This window comes from Thalassophryne amazonica, chromosome 3 (assembly GCF_902500255.1).
Source record: "Thalassophryne amazonica chromosome 3, fThaAma1.1, whole genome shotgun sequence".
NCBI classification, from domain to species: domain Eukaryota; kingdom Metazoa; phylum Chordata; class Actinopteri; order Batrachoidiformes; family Batrachoididae; genus Thalassophryne; species Thalassophryne amazonica.
Window position 1 is genome coordinate 1,161,444 of NC_047105.1, and position 20,730 is coordinate 1,182,173.

The following is a 20,730-nucleotide window of genomic DNA, read 5'->3' on the forward strand; positions in this document are numbered from 1 at the left end:
TGTGGAATCAACAGATGCCCTTCTCGAGAAGCTTCACTCCCTTTTGAAATGCAAAACTGAAACCTGCTCAACATGAACACCTGGTGAGTTTAAGTAATGATGTGTGGAAACATCTTCAGGAGTTTGAGGGCAGGATCTAAAGAATCCTGCCTGGATCATTAAACAACTCACTTATTCTTCTACAAATAGACACAAACACAGGAATCAAGTAAAAGTGGTAAATCTTACTACATTTGAGAAGCTGAGGTCACGTGACTCATGAACCTCCCCTCCTTAACGTGTGAAGCCTCGTTCTGACCGACACGACACACTGATGCAGTGCTGAGTTTTTTTTTGTTTGTTTTTTAAGACCTTTATTGAACATACACATACTGTACAAACAGGACAGACGAAATAAAAACTGGAGTCTTTTCACTTCTGGAAGGTGGCATGGAGGTGGACTTTAAAAGCTGTAAGAGACATCAGAAGATCCACATTAATGCTGCACTCACACTTCAGCTTCTATCATGTGACCAACTGCACAGTATGAAAGGAGCCACTAGGGGTCAGTAGTACACCGATATTTTTCAGATCAACGTTTTGTTTAGCTGTTGCAGCAGTTTCCTGATGGGAGGCGTTAGTGGAACACCAAAGTCTCAACTGTTCCAGACCCTGGAGGAGTCTCACAGGAGGCACCTGTGAGCTGGATCCTGCTCAGAACTAAAACACACCTGTGGCACTTCATGTGTTCTTACACAGTGGGCAGGAGACAAAATAACCACTTGTTCATGAGAGTCACTCCAGCACCACTAAAGGATTCTCTGGACAGACGAGACATCCAGTCCAAGACTCTCAACCAACCATACAACAAAAACCAGAATGGGAAATACTCTGACCTTCATTCAACTTCTAACCTCACGGCTCCGTGGACGGTCAGATCAATGCAACGAGACGGGAACTCACTCAACGTAACGGACTCTGCTGCTGGCCAGGGTTGGATACACAAGGGGACTAACTGGCAAATGTGCACCGTTTCTCAACATAGTTGTTTCATCAAGTGGTTTGTTCATTGGTTTTGTCATTTAGATTGCTGTTCGGTTGTTTGGTCCACTGCATCAAACTACACATGGCACAAAACAAGGATACAAGCCTGGTTCTTGGTTGTTCTCCAAGAACTAGTGTTGTAGAAATGCATGAACGTCTCTCCTGGCTGAGGGTTGATGAGAGGGTATCTGCTAACGTCCTCATATTTTCATAGAATCATTAACACTCAGACTCCTAAATTTCTTTATAATAATAAAACTTACTGTTCAAGCATTCATGTATACAGGGGCAGAGTTAGCCAAGCACCCCTATAAATATACACACTCGTATATACACGAGGTCTATTAGAAAAGTATTGGACCTTTTTATTTTTTGCAAAAACCTGATGGATTTGAATCACGTGTGCTTGCATGAGCTAACCTTGAACCTTCGCGCGCATGCGTGATTCAGACGGCTTTTGGTTAGGGTTAGGGTGGGCATGTCACATGTCCTGTGAGACTTCAACATGGAGGCGCTTTTGTGCCGCCGTTAGCAGCATGAATTTCACCGCCACTCTTTTCATGGCCAAATCTTCTGTCACAGTGGAATGTGCCAAAAAAGTGCTGATGTCCACCTCTTCCGCAATTTCACGGGTAGTCACACGACGGTCCCACATCACCACAGCATTCACTTTGGAAATGATCCGGTCGTTTCAGCGTGTTGATGGCCGCCCGGAGCACGGCTCGCTCTCCACCGTTGTGCGGTCGTCTTTAAACCGGTTGTACCGCTCCTTAATCTGTGTGATGCCCAGAGGATCGTCACCGAAAGCCGTCTGAATCATCCGAATGGTTTCCACCTGGCTGTCGCAGAGTTTCTGGCAAAATTTGATGCGGTGCTGCTCCAGTCTTTCCGTCATTTTCCTTGCAAAGAAAATCCGCCGAGAGCACAACACACGTCCTCACACAAAGGCTGCTTACCAGGAAATTATGTAATCGACAGGAGTGAAAAAACTCACGCATGCGCACGAAGGTTCAAGGTTTGCTCATGCAAACACGTGATTCAAATCCATCAGGTTTTTGAAAAAAAATAAAAAGGTCCGATACTTTTCTCACAGACCGAGGTCTGTGAGAAAAGTCACACCGAGTCACACTAACTGCCAGAATGCTCGTAGCACGGGCCGAGGCGGAGGATTAGCAGCAATCTTCCACTCCAGTTTATTAATTAATCAAAAACCCAGACAGAGCTTTAATTCATTTGAAAGCTTGACTCTTAGTCTTGTCCATCCAAATTGGAAGTCCCAAAAACCAGTTTTATTTGTTATTATCTATCGTCCACCTGGTCGTTACTGTGAGTTTCTCTGTGAATTTTCAGACCTTTTGTCTGACTTAGTGCTTAGCTCAGATAAGATAATTATAGTGGGCGATTTTAACATCCACACAGATGCTGAGAATGACAGCCTCGACACTGCATTTAATCTATTATTAGACTCTATTGGCTTTGCTCAAAATATAAATCAATCAACTTTTTTCTTATATAGCGCCAAATCACAACAAACAGTTGCCCCAAGGCGCTTTATATTGTAAGGCAAGGCCATACAATAATTATGAAAAACCCCAACGGTCAAAACGACCCCCTATGAGCAAGCACTTGGCAACAGTGGGAAGGAAAAACTCCCTTTTAACAGGAAGAAACCTCCAGCAGAACCAGGCTCAGGGAGGGGCAGTCTTCTGCTGAGACTGGTTGGGGCTGAGGGAAAAAACCAGGAAAAAGACATGCCGAGAAGGGGGGCAGAGATCGATCACTAATGATTAAATGCAGAGTGATGCATACAGAGCAAAAAGAGAAAGAAACAGTGCATCATGGGAACCCCCCCACAATCTACGTCTAAAGCAGCATAACTAAGGGATGGTCCAGGGTCACCCGATCCAGCCCTAACTATAAGCCTTAGCGAAAAGGAAAGTTTTAAGCCTAATCTTAAAAGTAGAGAGGGTATCTGTCTCCCTGATCTGAATTGGGAGCTGGTTCCACAGGAGAGGAGCCTGAAAGCTGAAGGCTCTGCCTCCCATTCTACTCTTACAAACCCTAGGAACTACAAGTAAACCCGCAGTCTGAGAGCGAAGCGCTCTAATGGGGTAATATGGTACAACGAGGTCCCTAAGATAAGATGGGACCTGATTATTCAAAACCTTATAAGTAAGAAGAAGAATTTTAAATTCTATTCTAGAATTAACAGGAAGCCAATGAAGAGAGGCCAACACGGGTGAGATATGCTCTCTCCTGCTAGTCCCTGTCAGTACTCTAGCTGCAGCATTCTGAACCAACTGAAGGCTTTTTAGGGAACTTTTAGGACAACCTGATAATAATGAATTACAATAGTCCAGCCTATCAATCAATCAATCAACTTTTTTCTTGTATAGCGCCAAATCACAACAAACAGTTGCCCCAAGCAGCCTAGAGGAAATAAATGCATGAATTAGTTTTTCCGCATCACTCTGAGACAAGACCTTTCTGATTTTAGAGATATTGCGTAAATGCAAAAAGGCAGTCCTACATATTTGTTTAATATGCGCTTTGAATGACATATCCTGATCAAAAATGACTCCAAGATTTCTCACAGTATTACTAGAGATCAGGGAAATGCCATCCAGAGTAACGATCTGGTTAGACACCATGTTTCTAAGATTTGTGGGGCCAAGTACAATAACTTCAGTTTTATCTGAGTTTAAAAATGAGTCCACCCACCACTTTAATCATACCTTAGATCTTGTTCTGACTTATGGTATGGAAATTGAAGACTTAACAGTATTCCCTGAAAACTCCCTTCTGTCTGATCATTTCTTAATAACATTTACATTTACTCTGATGGACTACCCAGCAGTGGGGAATAAGTTTCATTACACTAGAAGTCTTTCAGAAAGCGCTGTAACTAGGGTTAAGGATATGATTCCTTCTTTATGTTCTCCAATGCCATATACCAAGACAGGGCAGAGTAGTTACCTAAACTCTGTAAGTGAGATAGAGTATCTCGTCAATAGTTTTATATCCTCTTTGAGGACAACTTTGAATGCTGTAGCTCCTCTCAAAAAGAGAGCCTTAAATCAGAAGTGCCTAACTCCGTGGTATAACTCACAAACTCGCAGCTTAAAGCAGATAACCCGTAAGTTGGAGAGGAAATGGCGTCTCACTAATTTAGAAGATCTTCACTTAGCCTGGAAAAAGAGTCTGTTGCTCTATAAAAAAGCCCTCCGTAAAGCTAGGACATCTTACTACTCATCACTAATTGAAGAAAATAAGAACAACCCCAGGTTTCTTTCAGCACTGTAGCCAGGCTGACAAAGAGTCAGAGCTCTATTGATCCAAGTATTCCTTTAACTTTAAGTAGTAATGACTTCATGACTTTTTTTGCTAATAAAATTTTAACTATTAGAGAAAAAATTACTCATACCCATCCCATCGTTCTCTTTGGCTGCTTTCAGTGATGCCAGTATTTGGTTAGACTCTTTCTCTCCGATTGTTCTGTCTGAGTTATTTTCATTAGTTACTTCCTCCAAACCATCAACATGTCTATTAGACCCCATTCCTACCAGGCTGCACAAGCAAGCCCTACCATTAATTAATGCTTCGATCTTAAATATGATCAATCTATCTTTGTTAGTTGGCTATGTACCACAGGCTTTTAAGGTGGCAGTAATTAAACCATTACTTAAAAAGCCATCACTTGACCCAGCTATCTTAGCTAATTATAGACCAATCTCCAACCTTCCTTTTCTCTCAAAAATTCTTGTAAGGGTAGTTGTAAAACAGCTAACTGATCATCTGCAGAGGAATGGTCTATTTAAAGAGTTTCAGTCAGGTTTTAGAATTCATCATAGTACAGAAACAGCATTAGTGAAGGTTAGCGCCTTGGGGCAACTGTTTGTTGTGATTTGGCGCTATATAAGAAAAAAGTTGGTGGTTGGTTGGTTACAAATGATCTTCGTATGGCCTCAGACAGTGGACTCATCTCTGTGCTTGTTCTGTTAGACCTCAGTGCTGCTTTTGATACTGTTGACCATAAAATTTTATTACAGAGATTAGAGCATGCCATAGGTATTAAAGGCACTGCGCTGCGGTGGTTTGAATCATATTTATCTAATAGATTACAATTTCTTCATGTAAATGGGGAATCTTCTTCACAGACTAAGGTTAATTATGGAGTTCCACAAGGTTCTGTGCTAGGACCAATTTTATTCACTTTATACATGCTTCCCTTAGGCAGTATTATTAGACGGTATTGCTTAAATTTTCATTGTTACGCAGATGATACCCAGCTTTATCTATCCATGAAGCCAAAGGACACAAACCAATTAGTTAAAATGCAGGATTGTCTTACAGACATAAAGACATGGATGACCTCTAATTTCCTAATTTTAAACTCAGATAAAACTGAAGTTATTGTACTTGGCCCCACAAATCTTAGAAACATGGTGTCTAACCAATCATCCTTACTCTGGATGGCATTACCCTGACCTCTAGTAATACTGTGAGAAATCTTGGAGTCATTTTTGATCAGGATATGTCATTCAAAGCGCATATTAAGCAAATATGTAGGACTGCTTTTTTGCATTTGTGCAATATCTCTAAAATTAGAAAGGTCTTGTCTCAGAGTGATGCTGAAAAACTAATTCATGCATTTATTTCCTCTAGGCTGGACTATTGTAATTCATTATTATCAGGTTGTCCTAAAAGTTCCCTGAAAAGCCTTCAGTTAATTCAAAATGCTGCAGCTAGAGTACTGACAGGGACTAGAAGGAGAGAGCATATCTCACCCATATTGGCCTCTCTTCATTGGCTTCCTGTTAATTCTAGAATAGAATTTAAAATTATTCTTCTTATTTATAAGGTTTTGAATAATCAGGTCCCATCTTATCTTAGGGACCTCGTAGTACCATATCACCCCAATATCAATCAATCAACTTTTTTCTTGTATAGCGCCAAATCACAACAAACAGTTGCCCCAAGGCGCTCCACATTGCAAGGCAAGGCCATACAATAATTATGAAACACAGTCTACGTCTAAAGCAACATAACCAAGGGATGGTCCAGGGTCACCCGATCCAGCCCTAACTATAAGCCTTAGCGAAAAGGAAAGTTTTAAGCCTAATCTTAAAAGTAGAGAGGGTATCTGTCTCCCTGATCTGAATTGGGAGCTGGTTCCACAGGAGAGGAGCCTGAAAGCTGAAGGCTCTGCCTCCCATTCTACTCTTACAAACCCTAGGAACTACAAGTAAGCCCGCAGTCTGAGAGCGAAGCGCTCTAATGGGGTAATATGGTACTACGAGGTCCCTAAGATAAGACGGGACCTGATTATTCAAAACCTTATAAGTAAGAAGAAGAATTTTAAATTCTATTCTAGCATTAACAGGAAGCCAATGAAGGGAGGCCAACACGGGTGAGATATGCTCTCTCCTGCTAGTCCCCGTCAGTACTCTAGCTGCAGCATTCTGAACCAACTGAAGGCTTTTTAGGGAACTTTTAGGACAACCTCATAATAATGAATTATAATAGTCCAGCCTAGAGGAAACAAATGCATGAATTAGTTTTTCAGCATCACTCTGAGACAAGACCTTTCTGATTTTAGAGATATTGCGTAAATGCAAAAAGGCAGTCCTACATATTTGTTTAATATGCGCTTTGAATGACATATCCTGATCAAAAATAACTCCAAGATTTCTCACAGCATTACTAGAGATCAGGGAAATGCCATCCAGAGTAACGATCTGGTTAGACACCATGCTTCTAAGATTTGTGGGGCCAAGTACAATAACTTCAGTTTTATCTGAGTTTAAAAGCAGGAAATTAGAGGTCATCCATGTCTTTATGTCTGTAAGACAATCCTGCAGTTTAGCTAATTGGTGCGTATCCTCTGGCTTCATGGATAGATAAAGCTGGGTATCATCTGCGTAACAATGAAAATTTAAGCAATACCGTCTAATAATACTGCCCAAGGGAAGCATGTATAAAGTGAATAAAATTGGTCCTAGCACAGAACCTTGTGGAACTCCATAATTAACTTTAGTCTGTGAAGAAGATTCCCCATTTACATGAACAAACTGTAATCTATTAGACAAATATGATTCAAACCACCGCAGCGCAATGCCTTTAATACCTATGACATGCTCTAATCTCTGTAATAAAATTTTATGGTCAACAGTATCAAAAGCAGCACTGAGGTCCAACAGAACAAGCACAGAGATAAGTCCACTGTCCGAAGCCATAAGAAGATCATTTGTAACCTTCACTAATGCTGTTTCTGTACTATGATGAATTCTAAAACCTGACTGAAACTCTTCAAATAGACCATTCCTCTGCAGGTGATCAGTTAGCTGTTTTACAACTACCCTCTCAAGAATCTTTGAGAGAAAAGGAAGGTTGGAGATTGGCCTATAATTAGCTAAGATAGCTGGGTCAAGTGATGGCTTTTTAAGTAATGGTTTAATTACTGCCACCTTAAAGGCCTGTGGTACATAACCAACTAACAAAGATAGATTGATCATATTTAAGATTGAAGCATTAAATAATGGTAGGACTTCCTTGAGCAGCCTGGCAGGAATGGGGTCTAATAAGCATGTTGATGGTTTGGATTTAGTAACTAATGAAAATAACTCAGACAGAACAATCGGAGAGAAAGAGTCTAACCAAATACCAGCATCACTGAAAGCAGCCAAAGATAACGATACATCTTTGGGATGGTTATGAGTAATTTTTTCTCTAATAGTCAAAATTTTGTTAGCAAAGAAAGTCATGAAGTCATTACTAGTTAAAGTTAATGGAATACTCAGCTCAATAGAGCTCTGACTCTTTGTCAGCCTGGCTACAGTGCTGAAAAGAAACCTGGGGTTGTTCTTATTTTCTTCAATTAGTGATGAGTAGAAAGATGTCCTAGCTTCACGAAGGGCTTTCTTATAGAGCAACAAACTCTTTTTCCAGGCTAAGTGAAGATCTTCTAAATTAGTGAGACGCCATTTCCTCTCCAACTTACGGGTTATCTGCTTTAAGCTACGAGTTTGTGAGTTATACCACGGAGTCAGACACTTCTGATTTAAAGCTCTCTTTTTCAGAGGAGCTACAGCATCCAAAGTTGTCTTCAATGAGGATGTAAAACTATTGACAAGATACTCTAACTCCCTTACAGAGTTTAGGTAGCTACTCTGCTCTGTGTTGGTATATGACATTAGAGAACATAAAGAAGGAATCATATCCTTAAACCTAGTTACAGCGCTTTCTGAAAGACTTCTAGTGTAATGAAACTTATTCCCCACTGCAGGGTAGTCCATCAGGGTAAATGTAAATGTTATTAAAAAATGATCAGACAAAAGGGAGTTTTCAGGGAATACTGTTAAGTCTTCTATTTCCATACCATAAGTCAGAACAAGATCTAAAATATGATTAAAATGGTGGGTGGACTCATTTACTTTTTGAGCAAAGCCAATAGAGTCTAATAATAGATTAAATGCAGTGTTGAGGCTGTCATTCTCAGCATCTGTGTGGATGTTAAAATCGCCCACTATAATTATCTTATCTGAGCTAAGCACTAAGTCAGACAAAAGGTCTGAAAATTCACAGAGAAACTCACAGTAACGACCAGGTGGACGATAGATAACAAATAAAACTGGTTTTTGGGACTTCCAATTTGGATGGACAAGACTAAGAGACAAGCTTTCAAATGAATTAAAGCTCTGTCTAGGTTTTTGATTAATTAATAAGCTGGAATGGAAGATTGCTGCTAATCCTCCGCCCCGGCCCGTGCTACGAGCATTCTGACAGTTAGTGTGACTCGGGGGTGTTGACTCATTTAAACTAACATATTCATCCTGCTGTAACCAAGTTTCTGTTAGGCAGAATAAATCAATACGTTGATCAATTATTATATCATTTACCAACAGGGACTTAGAAGAAAGAGACCTAATGTTTAATAGACCACATTTAACTGTTTTAGTCTGTGGTGCAGTTGAAGGTGCTATATTATTTTTTCTTTTTGAATTTTTATGCTTAAATACATTTTTGCTAGTTATTGGTGGTCTGGGAGCAGGCACCGTCTCTACGGGGATGGGGTAATGAGGGGATGGCAGGGGGAGAGAAGCTGCAGAGAGGTGTATAAGACCACAGCTCTGCCTCCTGGTCCCAACGCTAGACAGTCACAGTTTGGAGGATCCCAAAAAATTGGCCAGATTTCTAGAAATGAGAGCTGCTCCCTCTAAAGTGGGATGGATGCCATCTCTCCTAACAAGACCAGGTTTTCCCCAGAAGCTTTGCCAATTATCAATGAAGCCCACCTCATTTTTTGGACACCACTCAGACAGCCAGCAATTCAAGGAGAACATGCGGCTAAACATGTCACTCCCGGTCTGATTGGGGAGGGGCCCAGAGAAAACTACAGAGTCCGACATTGTTTTTGCAAAGTTACACACCGATTCAATGTTAATTTTAGTGACCTCCGATTAAAGTCCTTCGCTCTCAGACTGCAGGCTTACTTGTAGTTCCTAGGGTTTGTAAGAGTAGAATGGGAGGCAGAGCCTTCAGCTTTCAGGCTCCTCTCCTGTGGAACCAGCTCCCAATTCAGATCAGGGAGACAGACACCCTCTCTACTTTTAAGATTAGGCTTAAAACTTTCCTTTTTGCTAAAGCTTATAGTTAGGGCTGGATCAGGTGACCCTGAACCATCCCTTAGTTATGCTGCTATAGACTTAGACTGCTGGGGGGTTCCCATGATGCACTGTTTCTTTCTCTTTTTGCTCTGTATGCACCACTCTGCATTTAATCATTAGTGATTGATCTCTGCTCCCCTCCACAGCATGTCTTTTTCCTGGTTCTCTCCCTCAGCCCCAACCAGTCCCAGCAGAAGACTGCCCCTCCCTGAGCCTGGTTCTGCTGGAGGTTTCTTCCTGTTAAAAGGGAGTTTTTTCTTCCCACTGTCGCCAAGTGCTTGCTCACAGGGGGTCGTTTTGATCGTTGGGGTTTTTCTGTAATTATTGTATGGCCTTGCCTTACAATATAAAGCACCTTGGGGCAACTGTTTGCTGTGATTTGGCGCTATATAAATAAAACTGATTTGATTTGATTTAAATACCCTTTGTCATGATTGGATTCACCTGTGTAAGGAGGTCAAGGATCAGTGAGCTTACCAAACCAATTTGGTGTTCCAATAATTAGTGCTAAATATATTCAAATCAATAAAATGACAAGGGTGCCCAAATTTATGCACCTGCCCAATTTTGTTTAAATAATTATTGCACACTTTCTGTAAATACCAGAAACTTCATTTCACTTCTCAAATATCAGTGTGTTTGTCTGCTATATGATATATTTAAATGAAATTTCTGATGCAGACAACCAATGATTTATAAAGGAAAATCATAAAAATTATCAGGGGGGCCCAAACTTTTGCATACAACTGTAATAATATAAAGAAAAATAGAAGTCCACACAGGCATCAGCATCACAGGCAGGGGACATCCGGCATTCCTCACACAGTCAGTGAGCCTGTTCCTGCAACAGTGTCATTTTCAAACCCAGACTGCAGCATGCAGCACCTGCGTCAGGCCTTATATCTCACGATCAGTCCAGCCCCCTGCAGACTGATTAATCCTGCAATCCCATGCAACATCATCTGTACCTCAGACAGAGGAAAACAAAGAGAAGAATCAGTTGGCTGGGAAAAAAAAAAACTATACCTGAGGTATAATTCATCAGCAGTCAATCAACAGGGAAACAGAGAAAATAACAAAGGTGATTGCCGGCCGCTAGCCCTAACCTTCCCTCACACACACAGAATATAGATAAGGTTGAGGCCTGTTGTGTTGCTAAAAAAATGAATTAAAAGAGTAAAAAGTGTAAAACAAAACTGTACCAGTATGCTCCCATATGAAAGGGAAAATAAGTGCGTCTTAAGTCTGGACTTGAAAATCTCTACAGAATCTGACTGTTTTATTGAAGCAGGGAGATCATTCCACAGAACAGGGGCACGATAAGAGAAAGCTCTGTGACCCACAGACTTCTTATTCACCCTAGAGACACAAAGTAGTCCTGCACCCTGAGAACGTAAAGCCCGGGCTGGTACGTAAGGTTTACTTAGGTCAGCTAGGTAGGGAGGTGCCAGTCCATGAATAATTTTTTAGACTAGTAGCAGAACCTTAAACTCTGATCTCACTGGGACAGGAAGCCAGTGAAGAGACGCCAAAATGGGTGTAATGTGGTCAAACGTTCTGCTTCGTGTCAAAAGTCTAGGCTGCAGCATTTTGAACCAATTGGAGAGCCCTAATGCTGGACTGCAGTAAACCAGAAAATAGAACATTGCAGTAGTCCAATCTAGAAGAGATAAACACATGACTCATGGGCTCAGCATCAGCCATAGACAGGATGGGACGAATCTTCACTATATTTCACAGGTGGAAGAAAGGAGTCCTAGTAATATTTCTAATACGGAGGTCAAAGGACAATGTAGGATCAAAAATTATCCCAAGGTTCCTCACTTTGTCAGAGTGATGTATGACACACAAGCCTAGGCTAAGTGTTAGCAGGTCAAATTGATGCTGATGTCTCACTGGACCATTCATCTTTAATCGCTTATCTGGGATTGGATTGCGGGTTACCCAGTGAGACTCAGAAGGCACCAATGTGTCACCAGGTTACAGCCTGTGTAAGGTGTGTCCAAGTCACATACTGTCAAGTTTTGGCACAAGATTATTCATTCATACACAGGAGGTTAAATGTTCTCAGCCAAAAGACCTGCAGGTGGTCACACGGGCACATCGTCCCCGGTCACAGACAAACATTTTTATCCACTAGACGCCATCAAGAACCAAATATATGTGAGCTGTTGAGTCAGAACCCAAACACCAGAGATATGATGTCCTTTGTGAAATTTCATACTGTCTTCTTAAGTTAACTATTTAAACAGTTCTTTTAGTCAGACAGGGAAGACTGTTTTACCTTCAGCTGTTTCTGCATGTTGGCCAGAAGCAGGTAAAACAATCTTCCCTGTCTGACTAAAAGAACTGTTTAAATAGATATGATGTCCTGTTGGATTGCCAAAGGCAGCACAACAGGTCGACATGGCCAACTCTGGTTCTGAATGGTTCCTTACCTTCCTGGTTGTCCCAGAGTTCCGCGGCGGCCGTATTCAGAGGACTGTCATTGTTCGGTTCTGATGAAGAAGGAAAAAGTAGTTTCAAAACACAATCAGTTTGTTTTTATTGTCTCTATTTTTTGCATCGGAGCCAAAGAAGATAAATTTTTAACTGACTTTATCTCCAATTGTTGCATTTGTGGTGATCTTTTCTATTCCGTTCGTAATGTTTCGTAGTTTGCCATCAGGATCAGAGTTCACTGACAAAGGACCAAAAATGAGAGTGGGCAGGAACACTGGCTGAACTCCGTCGATATTCTTCTATTGTGGTGCAATGTTTACCAAAGATAAACACGATATGCAAATGCCAGAAGACAGTCATGTGTATTACCGATAACATTTAACAGAGGTTTAGAAGGATAAGTATGTACTCCTTTTGCACGGACTGGGTTTTAGAAAAACACACCTGATATCAAACATCATATACAAAAACATGTATGCAAAATGTATGTTTTGTTAAAAAACAAAAAACAAAACATGAGGCCAGAATGGACAATTTAAGCTGCGCCACCATCTTGAAACCGAGACTTTCAGTCTGTGAGCCTCTCACTCGTGTATTTGGTGTCATTAGAAAGAACAATTTGTCATGGCACCTCACGGAGTGGCTGTCCAATCGAAGCTGGATGATGACGATGATTAAGTTGACTTCTGGACGATGTCTCCAGAAGTCAACTTAAGTTCAGATTTCTTGTTTCTTTTTGGCTTCCTTCATTAGTGCCGTGTAACCGGGGCTTTAGATTTGTCACTAGGAAAGTTCAATGACCAAAATACCAACATTCTGGGTGCATTGAACATGTTTTCACTAATACTTGATTTCTTTGTGTGACTGACATCATTATTCAAGCATTCAAAAGGTTATTCCTACTTCCACACAACTCCAATCACGCACGAGAAAGTTTCTTGACAGTTGTTGAATGAGACTGTGTCTCCCTAACCAGACAGAGTTGTGACGTCATCACGCGTGTGCTGCTCTATCACAACTTGAAAATCTCCCATTTGAAAGTCAGGGTGTCATTTGCAGAAAACAATTTTAAAAAGTAACATTGATTTAGAAATCAAACATACCAATGAAAAAAAAAAATCATCATTTGGTTTTTTAAAGAGAGTGAATTTCCATGACTCAGAGTTGAACTTTCCAAAAAAAGTGATCCCACCACACCGGGAAACTTCTTGAAGAATGAAATCATTAACAGCTGTTTTTATTGCTCTGAGATTTGCTATAATTTAGAAAGACTTGGGCTGCAGAAACTGCCCACTTTACAGTATTTAAGGCGACTGCAAACCCAATTAAATGGAAGCTGTTCTGTTGTTCCTTGAAGAATCTGAGTTTTGCTTCCTTTTGCCGGCAAAAAAAAAAAAAAAACCTGTTGCTTTGAGGCTGATTTTTCTTTGACTTTTTTGAATACCTTTAAGGACTTTTTTTTTTTTTTTGAACCATTGAGTGCAGTGAAAACACTATTAAGGACACTGTCCTGAGCCTTCATGACAACATGCTGAGGACCAACTGACAAACATTCAAACCACCCAGGTCCTGGACAGAGTTCAAGTCCCGTTACCTCCCAGCAGGCTCTGGATGGACAGCAGCACAGAGCGGACATCGTACAGTGCCGACCATTTGTCCTTCAGGATGTCCAGACAGATGAAGCCCTGCTCATCAACATTGGGATGGAAGCACGGCGTGACAAACCTGACGCGAGGCGCTTGGTAGGGATACCCACTGGGGAACTCCAGAGACAGTTTGTACCTCAGACCCTCGTACACCTGAGACAGACAGACATGAAGAATCCACTTAGTCACAGTCCGATTCCGAGGCTTTTTACCCAAAAAGACATGACGACATGAACGGGGTGGTCAAATCAGTCTATTCACCGTCGACCTTTTTATAGAAACACTTTTGTGATCGCGTCCTAGAGTTTAAGGTCAAACAAGGAGACCATTAAGAAAAGAGCAAATTGTTCTCCTACTGAACATGGGACAGCTTTTCTAGAGCCTTTTGGGGGGGGATCCTTTTTTTTTTCTTTTAGTGAAAGTGGACCTTTGTCAGCAGGGGGTCTGTTTTTTATGTCCAGGGATACATTCTGGAGGATTTTGTGATGATCATTTTCTCACTCTGACCCCCCTCAGTTTAGTTGTTCTGCTTAATGTGTGTATTTGTATTTTCACCTTTTCTTTGCCTTTAACCAAAACTTATATCACAATCAACATGTTTGTTTGATCAGATTATTAACCACAAGAGCCGTAATCATTTTTATATTTTTGGCTTCCCTCATCCTAACTGACCTGATTTTAAAGTTAGAACCCCAGACAGACCCAGGAATGCTGAGCTTAGATATTATATAAAAAAAGATACTGGTTCACATCCCACTTTAGTTATGCAGAAAAGTTAAATTAAGTAAACTTATTTTTATATGGTTCATCAATTAAACTCAGTCCAGAACTACAATAAAGCTTTGGCCCAAAGAAATAGTGATTTAAAAATGTTAGTTATTAAAATTATTTATTGTTGTTATTAAGTAGTATGAAAAATGTCTTCAAAAATGGACCTTTAATCAAGGGGTCTTGTAAAGGGAATGCCCCCCCCCCCAACGACACACTGTCTGGATGTGCCCCTGGTTTGCAGTCTCTGTGCAGGAACAATCAAGAATTTGTGTATTTATGTGGAAAGTGCGACTTGATTAAGATGTAGGAAGGTGTAATGAGCACATTTTACATCAAACCATCAAAGATTTTAGGTGGATTTTGGGGAGAATAAATAAAGAACGTTTGCAGGTCTGCAGCTGTGTTTTTAGTTTAATCACAGCGAGGACACTCAGAACAGACTTTGAAAGAGAAGTTTAAAAATATCTTTGTAAAACTCGGCGCTTTGCTTGCTGTGAGACATCTACACTCAAAGACAGAGGGAGAGACACAGGGACTCACTGCGAGGAGAGAAAAAAAAGAAGATGTTACTCCTTAAAAAAAAAAAAAAAAAAAAGAACAAAAATTGAATGTGGTAAATTTTATGTCTCGTTTCCAGCCTCAGGACAGGGTAAGCACAAAACCTGCCTTTTGGCAGCTCAACTGACGGAAATCCATCGTAGCGATGGAGAACTGGAGAATCCCTGTTACTGTGCTTCAGTCAACGGGATCAGCTGGATCCAGGCTGAAATGTTTCGATGCCAGAGCAACTGGAGCCATCATTCAGAAACCTGGTCAAAGCAAGAGGGGGCATCCTCTGATGTGGACCAGACTACATGACGGGATCTAGGTCAGATTGTGGACCTGGTGGCCATTTATATCTGCAAAAACCAATATGACAGTTTAATTTTGCAGCGCTGGATGTAGTGACTCACTGGTCACCAAGTTCTGCCTTCATGCGTACATAAAAAAGAAAAGAAAAAAGCGATCAACAGTCAGCGACTTTAGTGTTCCAGGAGGCCATAGCACTGTGCAACGGCAGCTCAGATTTTTCCCTCCACTGCAGTGCACATCTGAAAGCAGCGTCTCTCGAGTTTTGAGTGAAAGAAAATCTCCATTAAAATCCTTCATTAAATAATCCACAGTTCCTCCTGTGTGTGTAGCTGCCATTACGTTCAGAAATTAATGGATTACTTTACAGTCTAAAGGCCTCCTGTTTCCAAAAAGCTCCCAGTTTTCTCAGAGGAAGAGAAGAAAATGGCAAATTACATGTGAGCGAGGGGGAAGAGCGTCACTCTTTCACATGAAAACAAAAGTTAATAGTTTTCATTGAACTATCCATAAACTGCACAGTTCAAAAACAATTACATTACCATTTGTAAACAGTGGACTTTATTGCTAAATGCTTGTTAAAGCAGTAAAGCAGCGCAGCAACTTAATGATCTTAAATGATCATCTTCAATGCAGAGCCTCACTTTGTGAAACGGGAAAGTGTGAAAAACTGATTCAGAAAGTTTTCATCCAGGTTTTATCCTTTAATAAGCAGGTTTGACAATGAAAATCAGTCCAAGTTCAGCTCTTGTTCAAATGAAATATATTATGGGTTTATATATATATATATATATATATATATATATATATATATATATATATATATATATACACACATACATACGAGGTCTGTCAATAAAGTATAGGTCATTTTTATTTTTTTCAAAAACTATATGGATTTCATTCATATGTTTTTACGTCAGACATGCTTGAACCCTCGTGCGCATGCATGAGTTTTTCCACACCTGTCGGTGACGTCATTCGCCTGTGAGCACTCCTTGTGGGAGGAGTCATCCAGCCAATCGTCGGAATTCCTTTGTCTGAGAAGTTGCTGAGAGACTGGCGCTTTGTTTGATCAAAATTTTTTCTAAACCTGTGAGGCACATCGAAGTGGACATGGTTCGAAAAATTAAGCTGGTTTTCGGTGAAAATTTTAACGGCTGATGAGAGATTTTGAGGTGATTCTGTCGCTTTAAGGACTTCCCACGGAGCGAGACGTGACGCAGCGCTCCCAGGCGCCGTCGTCAGCCTGTTCAAGCTGAAAACCTCCACATTTCAGGCTCTATTGATCCAGGACGTTGTGAGAGAACAGAGAAGTTTCAGAAGTCGGTGTCAGCATTTTATCTGGATATTCCACTGTTAAAGGAGATTTTTTTAATGAAAGACGTGCGGGCGGATTGCAGCGTCCGCGACGCTCCGCCACAGGAAAAACACCTCTGTTGGAAGCCTTAAGGACAAGTTGGAACATGTCCAGCTGTTAAACAATTTCTCATATACTCACTCCACTGAAAGCCATCAAAAGCCGCCTGGATTTTACAAATGGTTATCAACACGGAGGTGTTTTTCCTGTGCCGCCGCACCTTGCCGGCTGCGTCCCGACGCGCGGACCCGTCCGCACGTCTTTCATTAAAAAAATCTCCTTTAACAGTGGAATATCTGGATAAAATGCTGAAACCGACTTCTTCTGAAACTTCTCTGTTCTCTCACGACGTCCTGGATCAATAGAGCCTGAAATGTGGAGGTTTTCAGCTTGAACAGGCTGACGATGGCGCCTGGGAGCGCTGCGCAACGTCCCGCACCGTGGGAAGTCCTTAAAGTGACAGTATCACCTCAAAATCTCTCATCAGCCGTTAAAATTTTCACCGAAAACCAGCTTAATTTTTAGAACCGTGTCCACTTCGATGTGTCTCACAGGTTTAGAAAAAATTTTGATCAAACAAAGCGCCAGTCTCTCAGCAACTTCTCAGACAAAGGAATTCCGACGAGGGGCTGGACGACTCCTCCCACAAGGAGTGCTCACAGGCGAATGACGTCACCGACAGGCGTGGAAAAACTCACGCATGCGCACGAGGGTTCAAGCATGTCTGACATAAAAACATATGAATGAAATCCATATAGTTTTTGAAAAAAATAAAAAGGACCTATACTTTATGGACAGACCTCGTATATATACATATACATATATATACACACACATATACATACATACATACATACATACACACACACACACACACACACGAGGTCTGTTAGAAAAGTATCTGACCTTTTTATTTTTTTCAAAAACCATTTGGATTTGAATCACGTATGATTGCATCAGCCAAGCTTGAACCTTCGTGCACATGCGTGAGTTTTTTCATGCCTGTCGGTTGCGTCATTCGCCTGTGAGCAGGCTTTGTGTGAGCACTGGTCCACCCTCTCGTCGTTTTTTTTTGTGAATAAATGTCTGAACGATTTGGAGCTTTGCTGCATCAATTTTTTTCCAGAAACTGTGGGAGACCTCCAGGTGGACACCGTTCGGAAAATTAATATGGCTTTCAGGGACGATTTTATGGGGATTACACAGATTAAGGAGTGATCCAGATGGTTTAAAGACCGCCCACAACTGCTGAGAGCGCACCGCGCTCCAAGCCCCCATCGACAGGCTGACACCCCGCTGAAACAACCAGATCATTTCCAACGTGAAGGCTTTGTTGATCCGGGACGTCTTCTGACTTTCACAAAAAGGCAGAAGATGTGGACATCAGCACTTTTTTGGCACATTCCACTGTTACAGGAGTTTTTTTTCATGGAAAGAAAAGCGGAGGAACGCGCCACGGAGCCGTTCGTTACGCGGGACAAAACCACCTCCGTGTTGGTCTCGCAGGATGGCTTTCAGGTGGATTTCAGACGGCTGTCAGTTGCTTTTCAGTTGTGTGATTATCCGAGAAATTGAGCATGAGCTGGACATGCCCCAACATGTCCTGTGAGGCTTCATCACGGCGTTGCTTTGCGCTATGCAGCTCCACCGCGACGCGCGGAACTCCGCTCCGCTTTCCATGACAAAAACTCCTGTAACAGTGGAATGTGCCGTTCATTTCTAAACTGGACGCTGTCTTGATCCGGTATGTTGTCTGACTAGCACAGGAATTGTGAAAAGACGTGGACATCAGCACTTTTTCGGCACATTGAGACAGACGTGCGGAGGAGTTCCGCGCATCGCAGACTGTTTCAGACTGGCATAGAAGATGGTAGCAGTGTCAGCTGTATTTATTTCTTTAACTGTATAATAACGTTATTTATAGCTCCTTGCACTTTTTGTGGAGAGGTCAAGTTGAAAGGATCTGTATATTAAACATGCTGCAAAACATTTAAAGAAACTTTCTGTGTTATACTAAATTTTGACACTTACTGCAGGCAAATATCAGCAAAGTTAGTGAGAAGGAAACACTTCTAAATCTAAAAATTCTGGTATTGTAACCAGATAACACCTCTAAAGTGATTTATAGACATCTCCCTCCGGTACACGTCACTGAAAGCAAAACCAAACAGACTGAAAAAGAGTTTTCTCGCAAGAGCCATTTGTGCACCAACAACCCTGGTCTCACAGCAAGTCGTGATTCAGCAGCACGAAATATACATTAATCTATTGGTCGTGATATTGTGACAAAAAGCACCTCATTTTCATCACAGCAACACAAATTCATTCTGTGATGGCTGCATGAAATTAAAAGTGAAGGGGGGGGTATGGTTATGGTTGGGGGTAGGAGTAGGGTTAGTAATAGTGAGTTAAAAAAACACACACACACACACACACACACACACACACACACACACACACACACACACACACACACACACACAAACACACACGCGCGATGTTAAAAGCCAAAGCATAAAAATGTACATGCATCCTGAGGTGAGAATTCATCTTTTAATTTTGTTATGTACAGTATGTATTTGGTAAATTAACATTTCCCATAATCCTCCTGTGCTTCCCAAGACCGCGGTGCCAGCAGAATTCCAGCATTTAGGTGCTCTGACACAAGCATGTTTTTGCTTCACGACACATCACGACCTGTGTGGTGCTGGAGAGTAAACCCGTCTTTAACAGGTGCAGACAGGACGCCAGAGGGGCGTCGGTGCGTGCTACTGCGCACAGAGAATTTCGAAATGTTCAAAAAAATCTTTCACGCACAAATGTCATGCTATGTGGCGCGATCTAATCTCCAACATGACGTGCAGCTCATCAAGTGGAGTAAAGAAGAAGTGAACAGAGCGAGTGGTGATAACAAGAAGTTAAATCTGTTATAAACACACTTTAACAGCTGCACACAAGAAGGAAAGAAGACACAACTGTTTTATCAAGCCATGATGATGTAAAAATGACAATTACCTTTTTAGACCTTTTTTTGCTTTCTACAGCTTGTTAGGCGCACGTGCGCGAACGGCTCCGGATGCAGCTTCCTCTGTTATTCAGGAGGTGATTAGAGCCGTTTTCAACAGCCAATTTGCAGAAAAATGATTAATCCACCACAAAATAATTATTTTATATACACAGCATCCAGTGGAGAGCGCGTGGCAGCCAGTAGAACAAAGAACAATGTCCAGCTGTGAACACAGCCGGACGGATCGTCACGACACAGGTGGTGCTGTTGCCTGAATCAAAAAACATGTTGGTGTCAGGACAGCTTTTCAAAGCCATGTAAACAATGGCTAGTGAGGCCGTGGATGACACCAATTCAGCGAGTTCAATTATGATGATAATTACATGTTCTCCCAAGTTGAGAGGGTTATCTGGATGAGGAGTAGCACCCATGACGGACTTCTGTTGTGCACCAATGTTGTCTTGTTGTTCGTACTTCACAAGATTTGTCTGCATTGTGCCCTAAACCACAATGCAAAGACATTCATTCATTATGGATGTTGGCGTGCACGCCCCAGAAACACACATCAAACCAACTGCTTGTCACTATCATTTGTAGCTAATGTGACTGTAGAAATCAGCGTTGCATTTTGCTGTGTGCTGTGGGACTAAAACCCAACACATCATCCTTGAGACTGGTCCAGGGTCTGAACTCTCTCAGTCACATGATATGAAGCAGCAACATTCTGTCAGTCAACGTACCGTGCCCTGTGCCCCGTCAATGGTTCCGATCCATTTGAAGAGGTTGTCCGATTCAGGAAAAGCAGAGATTCCTTTGTCACCTGACATCTACAAAGAAAGACCACAGGACGAGTCAGTTTGCGGGTTTGAAGACACTCACATCAAAGTTTACTGCAGAGGTGGTGTGAGGACATAGACGAGACAGCAGCAGTGCTTCTGCACGTGACCCGCCGCTCCTTTACTACTG

At 41.6% G+C, this 20,730-nt stretch overlaps 1 protein-coding gene across 4 annotated transcripts in view; it reads right to left on the minus strand.

Moving 5' to 3' along the window:
- Positions 1-340: 340 nt before the first annotated feature.
- The window catches only part of ube2c (ubiquitin-conjugating enzyme E2C), a 120,805-nt gene continuing 100,415 nt past the window's right edge, over positions 341-20,730 (minus strand). For all 4 annotated transcript variants that reach the window (XM_034164358.1, XM_034164366.1, XM_034164339.1 and 1 more), the window contains exons 4-7: positions 20,505-20,591; positions 13,726-13,930; positions 12,128-12,187; positions 341-449 (exon numbers count right to left, since the gene is read on the minus strand). In XM_034164358.1, the coding sequence (XP_034020249.1) occupies positions 412-449; positions 12,128-12,187; positions 13,726-13,930; positions 20,505-20,591 (390 nt within the window). In that variant the 3' untranslated portion in view covers positions 341-411. The remainder of the gene's footprint in view (positions 450-12,127; positions 12,188-13,725; positions 13,931-20,504; positions 20,592-20,730) is intronic.